Source organism: Phaethon lepturus, unplaced genomic scaffold (assembly GCF_000687285.1).
Source record: "Phaethon lepturus isolate BGI_N335 unplaced genomic scaffold, ASM68728v1 scaffold11184, whole genome shotgun sequence".
Taxonomy (NCBI): Eukaryota; Metazoa; Chordata; class Aves; order Phaethontiformes; family Phaethontidae; genus Phaethon; species Phaethon lepturus.
In genome coordinates, this window is record NW_010535477.1 from 44257 (window position 1) to 58376 (window position 14120).

The 14120-nt window shown below is 40.1% G+C and overlaps 1 protein-coding gene across 1 annotated transcript in view; it reads left to right on the forward strand.

Annotated features, from left to right (window-relative positions):
* The window catches only part of GALNT7 (polypeptide N-acetylgalactosaminyltransferase 7), a 29121-nt gene extending 16612 nt beyond the window's left edge, over window positions 1–12509 (forward strand). The window contains exons 3-6 of the mRNA XM_010285822.1: window positions 3291–3457; window positions 9442–9572; window positions 9808–9887; window positions 12323–12509. Of these exons, the coding sequence (XP_010284124.1) occupies window positions 3291–3457; window positions 9442–9572; window positions 9808–9887; window positions 12323–12509 (565 nt within the window). The remainder of the gene's footprint in view (window positions 1–3290; window positions 3458–9441; window positions 9573–9807; window positions 9888–12322) is intronic.
* Window positions 12510–14120: the final 1611 nt, after the last annotated feature.

The window sequence follows — 14120 nt, forward strand, 5'->3', positions numbered from 1 at the left end:
TTGAGTCTGCCCGGTGCCAGTTTTCGATAGCTTGCAGCTCTTGCCTGGATGCCCATATCTACTCGACCCTGTCTTTTAAAACTGAAGCCTGAGTCTGGAAACTCAGGCTCTTTGTTTTCATTTTGTGGTGCCTAAAACTTACAGGGAAACTAGTGCTGTAAAATTCAAACACAAGGAAAACGTAGTTATGGTTTCTTGGCATTTGGTTTGCCAACCACTGGATGTCAGTGCTGCTCCACTGAAGAAAGGCTCTTCCCCCGCTTCCTTCCCCGAGGATGTGCGGGAACCCAGAGCAGAGGCTCTTCACTTCTGTCGCTTAAGGAACTGAGCAACGTTTGGATTTCTTGGGAAAACTGCCACAGAGGTGGAAAATATGCATTAATTGCACATATCTAAAGCAACTACTGTGTTTCAAACCTCTTAATTCTCAATGCGAGGCGAGACACAAGATTGTGCGTGTGAGTTAGTCTGTTGGAGCTTACGGGCTTGCTGAGTCAGCCTGGGGACTGTCCAGTAAGTGAAATAAAGCCTCTGGAAAAAACTAAAAGTGTGATCTTACTAGAGGTATAAATGTAGTGCTTTTATGACTTGCAAATGGCACATTCAGCAACACGTGATTTTTCAAGTTTAAAAAGTGAAACGTGCTGACAGGTTTGAGGAGATTAAGTTGGATATGTAACAAAAAGCCTGTCTAGACCTCTGGGTTTATGTTTTAAAAATGTATTAAATGTAGATCAAAAAATGCTTATAAATTGCTCACAGATGTGTTGTTCTGTTCAGGCTTTTGTAATGGGTTTGGCTTTTTGAAATTATGTTACTTACTGTCTGTCTTTCTTATGCTCGTCGCCATTTTGTTCCTAAAAACAACTCACCTACGCTACAGGAAATAGGCCAAATATGCAAGCAAAAGATTGGGAGGTTTTTGCAGTGTTTTCTTTGTTTCTTTTGTTGAAGGAAGTCTGAAATGTCGTGGCTGTCTGTCTTTTCAATTGGAGGGCAAAGAAGTTACCTAGCTAAGCTTCTGAAGGTGCAGGTCAGGGGCACAGTGCAACCGGCATCAGATACTGCCTTCTCCTTTGAGGCAAAAGGTACTATTATTTTTCCACTGGCTTTTACATGGAGCTCTTGAATGGCATCCAGCTGGCATGCCGATTTTGAATGTATAACATCCCATTTTCCTCCATTTTAACGTAACTGTATCACCAAAATTAATCCAGGTGAATACATGTGCAAAGCAACCAGATCTGCTATTAATCTCTTATTAAGGACACGATGGAGAAGCTTTCTTTTAGCAGCCAACTTAATGCACTTAGGTAGCATATCCATTTTATCTGTGCAAAAAGCTAAATAAGTTGTCGACAGCTTAAATGCTTGTGCTACGAATGGAAGTATCGCGGTCTGTACTCAGCTGAAGTCTTCTTGAGAGGGATGTGCGGAAGGCAGGCACCAGTGGCCTGAACCCTGTGTTTGGAACGGTCAGTCTAGCACTTGTGTGTTGGTAGCTTATAAATATGATTAGCTGCGGCTACTTCAGGCATAAAAACAATTCAGCTGGAGGATTTTAGTCACTAAACTGTGCTTGTAGAGATCGTGCCGTTTCAGAGGTTGCTTACAGCATGCTTGACCGAGAGAAGAAATGCCGTATCAGATCAGTCTTAGTTATAGACTGTTTTGATTCTGTAACTTTCTTTTCACACAGGGCCAAAATTAATAGTAGGTTTGTACCAATTTCTTTTTTTTTCTGGTGGATGAGGAATATATACTGATGATGTTCCCTGACAATAAGTGAAATACATCCTTCTTCACCAGAGAAATGCTCTTTAAATACCTATAGATCTGTTGTGTGAGTTCTTTCCATGTTTAACTTAATTTAGTTTCAGAAACTCTGGTGATTTCTGATGATTAAGGTAATTTCTTTTCAAACACGGGAATGTTTCTGTGCATTTAAGCTTTTTGTTGTGTATAGAGAAATAGAACGATGGAAGTTTGTGCATCGTAAGTTCAAAAAGTTTCTATTTGTCAAGAATAATTCCTTAAAACATGATAGCTGTCTCTAAAAAGTCAAATTCTCTCTAGTAGAGACTTCACTTGCTAGAAGATGAATAAAGGAAGTTTTTTACCCATTGAAACCAAAAGTGCTAGGTCTCTGGGTTTGGTGACAGGAATTGTGTTATAGGGATGCAGTTGGGGAAATGGATATTATAATTGCAATTGAAATGCATTGCTGATAAATGTGATTAATAAATATTGGGAAAGATGGACTGAATTACTCATATTACTTTTTTCTACATCATCTGTAATCAGGAAAAAAGACCTGAATCCAGGTCCACAGTGAAATTGGAAAGCACAACGTTTTAAATGGATACAGAAGTCTTTTTCATGGCATGCCAAGCTGGAACCCTGAATGCGTTCGGTGACTTTTTTTTTCTTTCGGTACATTTCTTACACCTGGAAGTTTAACCGTGAATAATAAATAGTGAAGATCACATCTTGTCTGCTATGGGATTACATTTTTCCCACGAGCAACTATGCTTTTCTGACAGTTTTTGCAAATGGAGATGGTTTTACGCAGAGCAGCTGACATGAGCATTTCACATGCTGCTGCTATACTTTTAGAAAATTATTATGTTTAAATGTATTTGGTGTGAAAGGGCAGAAATGAACAACTTTTGATTGTCTTGCCACAACAGTGTTTATAACTTTGCTAATTATGCAGATTCTGCATGTGGACTGTCTTGTGTAAAGCCAACAGAAACACTTCACAGACAGTCCTTCTACTGGGTAAATCTGATTTAAAGAGGCTTAAAAAAAACCCTTGACTGTTGCGTGTTACGTAGTAGATGAGCTAAATGCACAGTCCATCCCGTATCGTGATGTCTGATGGTTTGAAGAAGATTCCAATCTTGGCAGATGCTGTTTGGGGCTTTTCTGCCACTGTTCTCTGCTGGCTGCCCAACCAGCAAGGTGGTGGTGGTGGTGGTGTCTCTCAGTGGGGTCCGTGCAATGCCATCCACCTACACAGGAGGAAGCATGTAGCTGTTGAGGCAGGAGCTGCTGTTCACCAGGTACGTGCTATCTCTTTCAGGAGGAGAAGAGTCTCGCTGGCTGGAAGCAAGCTGCTGTTTGGGCCTCGTACCTCAGCGATGCGCTGAAGTTATATTACCTTCTATATCCTGTTTCTCTTTAATCTGAAGGATAGCAATCAGTGAAGATTTCGTTTGCGCAAAGATGTTGTTAAGCAGTTCTGTTAATCGTAATGTGAAAACTAATAAAATCAAATCTTTTTACAGATGCAAATACTGGCATTATGATGATAACCTGCTCACCTCCAGTGTTGTCATTGTCTTCCATAATGAAGGATGGTCCACACTCATGAGGACAGTCCACAGTGTCATTAAGAGAACACCAAGGAAATACTTGGCAGAAATTGTGCTGATTGATGATTTTAGCAACAAAGGTATATTTGGAATATTAACATACTACTTGTAGGAAAGGAAACTTCATTTGTTTTAAAAAGTTTTCTTTTGATTTATTCCCTGCCATGGATTGAGTTGACTCTGCAAGAAAAGTAAGTTGCTTCTTCACAGTCCTTTCAGTTCTCAGTGAAGGGCAAGCTTTTCCAATGAACTCTTTCATAAAGGTGGCAATCCTTTACGTGTATGAAGCTGTTTGAAAGACGGGATATGTGGTGGGCTCTCTTCCACAGTTGTGGGAGTAGTATATAGTAGAAAGCAGGCACAGCTAGTACCTCTCTTAGCTCTTGTGACAACAGGCAGTTTTAAGAGTTTTGAAGGAGTTTAAGTTAAGCCTGTTAGGAATAATTTTTCTTTATTCCACATAGGAATCCAGATTCCTTCTCTCCCCCCCTCCCGCCCCCACTGTAATAAAAATGTATCTAAGGCTATTAAATTATTATGCTTCATTTTCAATATCTTTCTAATTTTCAGCATTCTTTTTTAATTAAACATCACATTAAGGTGTTTATTTTTTCTTACTGGGGGAGGAGCTTTTAAGAATTCAAGTGCGTTTTAATCTCTGCCTTTCTTTGAGTCCTGCATATCAACATTTTCAGAAGTCCAGAGATTTTCCTCTTCCTTTGTAATACACATTCTGGCCTTGGTTTATAGTCAGGATGTATGTACTTATGCGTGATTCTTATAAATATAAACACGCACTGACTTTTTCCTTTAATGGTGGTATCTTCAGCATTAATTAAGGCTGAATACAGAGAAAAACTAAAAGTGGTATGCTAGAGATATAAGATGATTGATATAGAGGAAATCTGTCTGGTTTTAAACTTTAAACAGATTTCAAAACAGTGCACCAAAGCTACACATTCTGCAAGATTTTATTGCAGTGTAGTTCTTGGATAGAATTCGACAGAGGAAAAGAGTAGACGCATAAATAAAAACGTAACTTTGAGTGTGGGGGATGACAGCCTTTTCTAGATGACAGCAGCAATGGCTTTTAGGAGCCCCGGCAAGTTTGAACTGGTCAGCAGCATAGAATACATTCCCTTTACCCTCCTCTTTGTTTTTATAATAGCTGAATTGGGTAGTGGCATGGAACAGATGACTCTGTTCTGAAACTCTGTTTTATCAAGTGATCTGGGCTTCTCCCAATTCCAGCCTCACAGGAGGAGTTGTTTTCTGCAGGTATACCCACTATAAATTTTAAAACTGAGTCAGGGTTGCCTTTTTTGAGTATAAATCACTATTAAAAATAATTATTGTATGATAATTTTTGCGCCTTACCTGTAAGTAGGTAGGTATCATTTTCTGTTTACTTTTACAGGAGAGGAAAAGTTACCTGTATTGTAAACTTGACTACATCGGGCTTAGTCTAATAAAGATACTGTACAGTACATTATAGTCTCCTGTATCTTTTTACAGCTTTTGAGAATTTGGCTTACATACACGCTATAAAACAAAAAGATCTTCTCTCCCAAGGGGTATAATTTTAATAATTCAGTTAGCAGACATGTGCTGGTTTTTTTCCTTTTCAACTGGGATCACAGCTTTCCTTCAGAGCTGTTCAAGGACTGAGTTAGCTGTATAAAATAACTATGACACTGATGGTCTCTAGAAACACTACCATATTTTTTTCCTAATGATTGGACTCAGTACTTGGGTTTCATATGAGTTGTAGCTGACTCTATGCTATGTATATGTAACTCACGGAATGAATTTGTTTGGCATAACTCATACTACAGTTTTCCAATATATGATGATTGTTAAATAAAGGCAGTATTTTTCAAGAAATCTGTTTTGAAATACAGAACTCTACTTATGCTCTCTGCTTATGTATAAATGGTTAGCAGATACAGCTAGCCTGGACCTAACATCCAGCAGACCCTTGTCTCTATATTTCCCACACTTCATTGTCCCAAATAACTTTCTTGAATCAGAAAATTCAGTAAAGCAAGCTCAAGATGCAATTTTCTCATGTATGAGTGACTGGAAAACAAGCACAGACTGGAATGGCTCTGAACACCTTGCTGCAACTGTACTGTTTCACTACAATAATTCTTCAAACTGCTTTAGGCTATTATGTGGTAAACATAATTAACTTAATTTCAATAATTCAAATTGCATTCTAGATGAAAAATGTCCGAGAGAGTAGAATCTTGCTCCACTTCTTTCTCCCCAGAGAGAAGCATGAACTAATACGGGCTGCAGAGTGTGCCAAGCCACCTGAAGAGATCTCCAGTTGTTAGGAGAACTGCAAAACACAAACACTCTTAATCATAGACGAGCTGCTGGTGGGGTTTTGCTTTTTCAGCCAGAAGAAGAGCGGGGCTGACAGCACAGATACAGGATTTTCTCCTTCCCCACCTGCTTTCAGACTGCACATGTCCTACCTGCCTTTCCACCCGGCCAAGAGCGCCTTACACCCTTCGGGACCAATGTTGAAGGACGCAGATGCTGGACTGCGTCGATGTTTGCTCACGCTCAGTGTGGCTGTCCTTATTTCTCAGCCACCGCCTTCTCCAGGGATAAGAAATTAAAATGGAGCGTAGCAGTTGCAAGCACCTCTAAATACCAGCTCATAAAGAGCCCTGCCTGTCCTTATGAGAAGTCCTCTTTCACCAGAAGGGAGTTACAGCTGCACAGAAGCTTATATATGTTAAGCCTTACAGGGAGGAACGCTTGCGATGCTTGGAAAGCATTCTTTTCATTACAATTCTTTGTGTGGAGTCAGTTTATAAAGGGAGCAATCTTTTTGCTGAGCAGCACTCCCTTCTTTTCTTAATCTCCTCTGCAAACAGCAGGTTTGACCGTGGAGAACTGCGCGGAGGGATGAGCTGAATTCTGCGCGGGCATTTTTTCCTTTGTCAAAGCACAAAGGGAACAGTAACAAGAAGATGACGCCAAGCTAACTGAATGATGCTAGTTCTGATATTTCCAATGGAGACTTCTGCATTAATGCATGTTAGAGTCTGGGAAGTGTTGCAGCAGCTTCTACTACAGTGTCAGTGTAGCCATGCTGCTGCACATGGGTATTTTATTTCCCCATTTTTTCTTATGTTTCTTGATTAAAAAAAGAGTTTGTGTTGCTGTGAGTGCCAGCTGTATGGAGGCTACAGCTGTTCTGCAGTGAGAATTCATAACACCAGATTTTCTGAAGTTCCCTACAACTACAGTTGTGTATGTAGGTCTTCAGCAACTACTTGTTATGTACTTAGGTATCAGCTTTATTTCTTTCTGAAGCACAGAGGTCAATATCTCAGCTGATGCAGCTCGCTTTGTGTAGCCCGTGCACCTGTAAAGAGTGACTGTGAAGTAAATACCAGTGTTTCTTAGTAGCATTCAAAGGCTTTGTCTGTCTTTTGCATTTACTGATTTTTTCTTTATTGCTATCTGTATTTCCCACTGATGGAGCTCCTCATAAGATAACCAAAGGGGAAGTAATGAGCATAGACAAGTAACAGTATTTTCATTAACTTGTTTAACTGTGCTCACAGTAGGGAATCTGAAGCATTAATCAGTGCTTGTGTTAGAGCTGGGCGCCTCACGTTCATAGTATTGCAGGGGACTCAGAAGCAGCTGCTTTAGGGAGGACTTGTGATAACCATTTTTCTGCTTCTCAAACTGACATCCATGAGTCAAGGAAAAAAAACTCGCTTTCCTCCCCCGTAATCTGCAATGCCTAAGATCTTTTGGAGAAAGGATACGTTTTTTAAAAAACATTGATTCATGCTTTAATCATGCACTGGGACAGGAGAGAAGAACCCAAAGAAGGGAAGACCAAATTGGTGGTTATAATATTTTTGAAGGATCAAATACACACTTTTTTTTAACAAAAAACAGAATGCTGTAAGGCTGTTGACAGATATCATAAATACATGTTCCAGGTGAACAAAATTTAACGCTGGCCAAACAGTATTTCTAACTGTAAAAGTATCAGGATTTTATACACTACTGTCATGCAGTCTTTGTAGTATGGCAAGGGGGGAAAATTCCCTTTTCCTTTGGGAAATAGCACTCGCTGCTAACCCTGGCACAGTTTCAGATAATGGACTGTGAAGCCCTGAGACTTGTACTGTAGAAAAGCTTTACACAATCAATATGACAGGGTTTTACAGCTCCCCATGAGCCTTACATAGTTAAACATTTGATAACTAAAACATTTGGCTTCATAGGCAGGAGAGCTGGAAATAACTTCAGGATTTAAATCTTTAAAACATTCCTGACAGTCCTTCTGTAACATGTACTTGGAAGTTGCAGAATAAATAATGGTGTGGCATAAAGATTCTCTTAGTACCACTTCGGTATGACCTCATAACTCTCTTGAATTTGTCCTATAAAAATTTGTATCACAGCTATCATATCGTATATTCTGTGTATATTACATGGCATGTTATTCTATGCAGCATATGTGATAAAATTTTTCTTTCTCTAGTTTAATATTTATGTGTCCTTGAAGATTTCTTAACACACAAGGATTTACAAAAGAAATTGTAACTGTGTGGGAAGGAGAAGAGGATACATAGAACTTTTAGTTGAGAAAACTTACTCTTTTATAAAGCTGAAGAGGAGGGATAAAAGATTCAGAAGACTGTTCTTTGGTAGAATTGCTGAATTTTCAAGTTTGGAAACTTAATTCCCAAAAAACACCATTTCCATCTCAATTACTTACATGTAGCTTTTGTTTAAACTTTTTTTTTTTTTTAAATACTTTTGGCAAGAAATATAAAGCATCCTGAAACATGAGTTGCAGCAGGCTCCGGACTTCAATCATTTTCGTTCAGGGTGTGGAAAACGTTGCTGCTGAAGCAACCTGATGGCATGTTGTGCTGAAAGGGACGTCCTTCTCCTTCCACCTGTGCACGTCCCCTCTCCTCTTAGATCAGCGCAGGCATGGCATCCAGCAGCCCCTCGGAGCTGGGGCAGACCAGTGCGTGGATGCCTTGGCTGTAGCTTAGGTGGCTTGTTTTGGTTCCTGACGGAGAGAAACTGAAGCTGTAGGCAATTCTTTCCAGCCTTTCAGTACAAAAATAGATTTTAAATGAACACCAGTAGTTAAATCAGCATAGCCTCAAAACAGCAAGCGCCTGACTGCCAGCCCTTCTGCCTTTGTGAGTTTTCTCAACAGAATCATCTGTGCAAAAATATTGCACAACACTAAGATCCTTTTTTCAAACTGTGTGGTAGGAATGTGGTTTCCAGATTAGTTTGGCAAAGACCAATGTGCAAATACAAATCTGTAACCATTTAAGCGTAGCCCATCTTGATTCTCTGCGGTTACTCATCCTTTTTCTGACCAAGTCCCGTTGGCTAAAAGTTTCCTGTCTCATCGGTATGACAAGCCACAGCTCGTTCACTGCAATTCTGGCCCTCCAATTATTCTTACTATTAATTTCATTAGAAGATCGGTGTAAGACCACCCCAGCCCCAAGAGGGAACAGGTCTAGATGAGGGAGGGCAATAGGATTAGTATGGTGAGGTTTCTGTCTCAGGCTTCCAGATTTAATAGACTGACAGAAAATTTTGTGAGGCAGAAAGTGAGTGAAGAGAAACATTTAACTGAAAAGTGGTGTCAACTGTACATGTGGCATTATCTGATGAGGAAAGACTATGTGCTGAGTGTAGAAACTTCTCTGCCTGGTTGCAATACAGGCGAAACCTGAAAGCCACTGTGTGATATATTGAAGCGACAGGGACTTGTCCACCCAGCCTCCCTGTGATGTGGCCAACCACTTCAGCTGCTTTTTCTTCAGCTGTGCCAGAGACAAACCTGTGCCGTGAAGTTGGAGACCTCCAAGCCTTGATCTCTTGTGTTTAGTGTTGGTGGGTAGTAGTACGAGCAGTTGAATTAAAGATTCTCTTAATCCTAAACGCCCAGATATCTTTAAGTAGAGTTGGATTTGGGTTGTATTAAGAGTACAAAACTGTTTATTATTAACCACACCAATTTTGTTTTTTCCTTTTGATTTGATAGCACACTTAAAAGAGAGGCTGGATGAGTATATTAAGCAGTGGAACGGTCTTGTAAAGGTATTTCGAAATGAGAGGAGAGAAGGTTTAATCCAAGCTAGGAGCATTGGAGCCCAGAAGGCTAAACTTGGACAGGTAGGAGCCCATTCACACACAAGTCTGTCTTTTTTTATTTTGGGGGGGAGAGGTGGTGGTGGTTCTGTGTTCAAATAGACATGTAGAATATTGTTTTTTAAAAGAGATTAATTTACTTGTTTAAGCTTCCTTTTTTTGTTTATAATACAAAATTATGTCAATGTAAACAAGTTTAATTAAATCATTGTGATCTCGTATACAGAAATGGAAACTACTTTTTTTTTTTCTTTTGAAGGTTTTGGTTTACCTTGATGCTCATTGTGAGGTGGGAATTAACTGGTATGCGCCACTTATAGCTCCTATATCTAATGACAGGTAATGTTCTCTTGTTATTGGCAGTGTCTGGCCTCTTAGGAAGAAAAAGTCACAGTTACAATTTTCACTCCTCAAACTATAGTTAATATGTTTTATATCTATATCAAACTATATCAATATTTGCTCTATGGTGATTTTATTATCTCCCAGCATAAAAGCTATATAAGGAGGAAGGAAAATAGTTAGGCAAATAAATCTCTGGATAGTTTATTTCAATAGGCATGCTGAAGATTTTTCTTAGTATAGATTAAATATAAGACAACTCTTGTCTTTTGCAGCAGTCTGAGGCAGTCTTATAAAAATGTTCCTTTTAGCTGAATAAAGAGCTTGATTAAACAAAATAACTGAACAGTAAGTGATTTTTGGTAGAGGAAAAGTAGCAGTAAGTTTTGATTTAACAAGGATTTAAAGCCCCTGTGATCTCAAAGAGTTTTATAACTTTCTCATCTTTGGTCTTGCAATATGGTCTTACTTTTTTCCTCTGATGCACTTTGGAGCGCTGCCTCTAGCGAACCGGGGCCAGGGCTTGAGCCTGTCCCTGCCGCGAGCCCGGAGGCTTGCTTGGAGTCGGTGGTGGAAGTGCCTGCGCTGTGTGCGTGGGATCTGCGAGAGGTGACAGAAGAGGGAGATCCCCAGGGGCTTCATTTCTTCCAGCTGTTGAAATGCTGTTGTTGCTGTGTGCTACCGCTCTTAGCTTGTGTGGTCGGGGGGGTATGTGTGTTTAGGAAACCATGTGCTTGTTTAAACTCTTTAATCCCATAAAATAACTGCTTAATCCTAAAAACTATTTGTTAACCTGTCTTACTACCAGAACTTTCTTGAAGAGGGTTTTTTGTGTGTTTTAAAGGCTGTAACTCAGCTTCAAGACTACATTTGAGGCCAGGGTACTAGAGAGAAGCTGAAAATGCTTCTGTGCTTCCATTGAGTGTGTGTTACTCTTTTTACACAAGAAAGGCAGGTGAGAACAGGCAGCTTTAGCGGCGTCCCCCAGCACCACGCGCTGAGACGGGGGTTACGGGAGGACCAGAGGTGCCAAGGCGCACGATGCCAGGCGGCTGCACTCGGCAGCCTTCTTCCAAGCCCTGGTCCCCTGGGTGCAGCTTGCTGCTGCTTCTGCCTCAAAGAAGAGCACAGCATTAGTGTTTCTTCCACACACACACTTGTTTTTCTGTCCCAGGCTAGATACAAGGAAGAAATTTTTCCCAATGAGAGTGATGAAATGCTGGCCCAGGTTGCCCCAGAGAAGTGGTAGATGCCCCATCCCTGGAAACATTCAAGGTCAGGTTGGATGGGGCACTGAGCAACCTGATCTAGTTGAAGGTATCCCTGCTCATTGCAGGGGAGTTGGACTAGATGACCTTTATAGGTTCCTTCCAACCCAAACTATTCTATGATTCTATTTTATCTTACAGGATTTGGCTTAAAAAGATGGAAGTGCTCCAAGTTTGGTCACCATGAAACTCATTTGGAAAATTTGGGGATAATAACAAGATAATGTCTTTTCCTTGATGGATATTCTATATGGTAGATCACAATGAGGAGCATATTGCAAATCAAAGAGGACAAATTCTACTGAAGACTGGTTCTAGGAGCACCAGTAATGTTTTTTTTACACTGAGATGTTGGATTTGCAGGGCAGTTGAATGGGACAGAATAGTGATGTTCCATGTTTACACTAGTAAAAGCTAAGACCTTATCATACGTGTTGGCAGCCAAGATCTGATACGAATAGAAATTATGGGAAATAATAATACTGTGAGAACCCTACCCTCTTAAAGGCTCCTCTGTTGCCTCCAGCAGTGCTTTATTAGAAGACCGATGTCAAGAAATACACATAAAGGAAGAAGTATCAATAAATGAATTGATCTATTAGTATTTCAGACCAAACTTTTCTGCTTTTAGAACCTGTTAAAACAACATAAAGAAAGGACTATCTCTTTTTTCTTCTAAGGAGTCTTCATTTTTTAATGTTTACAAGTGACTTTTCATATAAACTGCTCTGTAAGATTAATGACTAATGGTTTAGATTTCAGATTAGTCAGATTACTCTTCTGAAATTGTATTTTGCTCTTTCTTTCCCTTCTACAAATGTTTCAGAACTACATGTACTGTACCTCTAATAGATTACATAGATGGGAATGATTATTCCATTGAGCCACAACAAGGTGGGGATGAAGATGGCTTTGCCAGAGGGGCCTGGGACTGGAGCTTGCTATGGAAACGAATTCCGTTAAGCCACAAGGAAAAGTCCAAACGAAAACATAAAACTGAGCCTTATCGGTAAAGAGAGCTGTTTACATACTGTGAATTGTAATGAATAATTGTCTAAACCCTTTCGTTTTTCCCTCCCCACTCTTTTCCCATGAACTACGGCCGGTGCACGCGGGTCCTTGCACATAACCGCATCTTCCCTGCCACCATCCGCCACCCTGCAGAACCACATGCACTGTGCCGCTTATAGATGTCATAGATGGCAACACTTATAAGATTGTGCCGCAAGGGGGTGGTGACGAAGATGGGTTTGCTAGAGGAGCATGGGATTGGAGTATGCTATGGAAGAGGGTTCCCTTGACCAAGCGAGAGAAGGAAGGCAGAAAGACAAAAACTGAACCGTATCGGTAATCACTAAATCACTTACCCGTTTCTTTTTTTCTGAAGTCGATATTGATCCACTAAAACTTGCATGTACTTCTAGCCTGAAAATCTTTGTATTTCTAACCACGCCAAACTGCTTTGTTTGATCAGACCTATTTGCTCGAAATACCTTTGCTACCTTGTGTTGCCTCTCCATTGTGTGGTTAATAGGGTGCACATTAGAAATACAGGGTTTTGTTTGGCAAAATAAAATATTGTATGACTTTGTTTCTAGGGAAAACTTTATTTAGCTACGATACTTTTAAAAAGTAGTGCTGGAAACAACAGTGCTTATTTAACCATTTGGTTTGAAATAACGAGCATGCTGTGAGTATTTATAATAGCTGGTAATGCATAAAATCTGTAGCCTGCTGTCACGGCTCGATGCATGCATACAGCTCATGGATTATGCATGTGCATCAAAAAAAATCCGTTTTGTCATATTTCTCCCACTTGCTTCATAATAGATCACATCTGACAAAGAAGAATACTATTTAAGAATCTTGGCTAGATCTTTTCTAAGGTCTCGGTATGTGTGGGGATTTTCATTTAATATATATAACATTAAAAAAAAAAAAAAACTTTATTTTCTGAGAAAACTCCAATAACTTTCACAGAAATCCCACCTTTTCCTTTCGCTTTGTAGGGGGGGGTGTTTTCTTCCCAGCAAACAGAAACTGGCTAGAAACCCTAGCTTAGAAACTAGGGTTTCTGGATGGCTTCTCAAGGCTGGGAGACTGTGGTTCTGCTGGTTTTTATTACTTTCCCCTTCACACTTAACTAATCGTGTTACTACATTTGAAAGCAATCCTCACATCTTCAGAATCTAATGTCTTCTATTGCTTGTATATATGATTTAAACATTGTAAGAACTGATGTTGGTAATTCCCTATCCTCACCCATGATTGTTCTCTGCTAAAATGGCAACACATGCAAGGAAGTTATGAAGCTTTGATCTGTTTTGTATGCAGTATAAATAATACCATTTTGTCCGCATTGGAACTTTAATATTCGCTTAGAGGGGGATAAACTATTTCAAACATTGCTGTTGTGTTCTGTGTTTACCATCCAAACAGGTCTTAAAATCCTTTAAACTGTTCCCAGAAACAGAGAACACATGTTCTCAGAACGGTTTAAAAGATGACTTTATTTTTAATAATACTTTCAGACTTACAACGCTGCTTCTAAAAGGACGCATTCCCTGCGTCTGTTTATGTCCGGGATATATGCATTTTGTTGCAGCAATATCAAGGCAAGTAAGACCGAGTAAAAGCCTTGCAGAAACCATAGCCAGGGTTGCCTAGTTTAAAAAGAAACCAAAACAAAACACCTCAACAGCTTAAAGCGCAGAAGAAAGCTTTTTGTAATGTGAGAATTGCCCCAGGACTGAATCCTTTCAGAAATATTATGCTTACCTCTTCACGTCCTATAAAATAAACCGCTGAGCTTATGCGGATTTTACTGTGTTCTTTAACACACCTGACGGAGGCCGAGACCGAAACTTCAGCGTCTGAGGCCGCTACGCTTGCCAAGCTGAGGAAAGCCAAGCGCACGGGAAGCGCCGGGGCTGTGCCGCGCGGCGCGCTCCTCCGCGCCGAG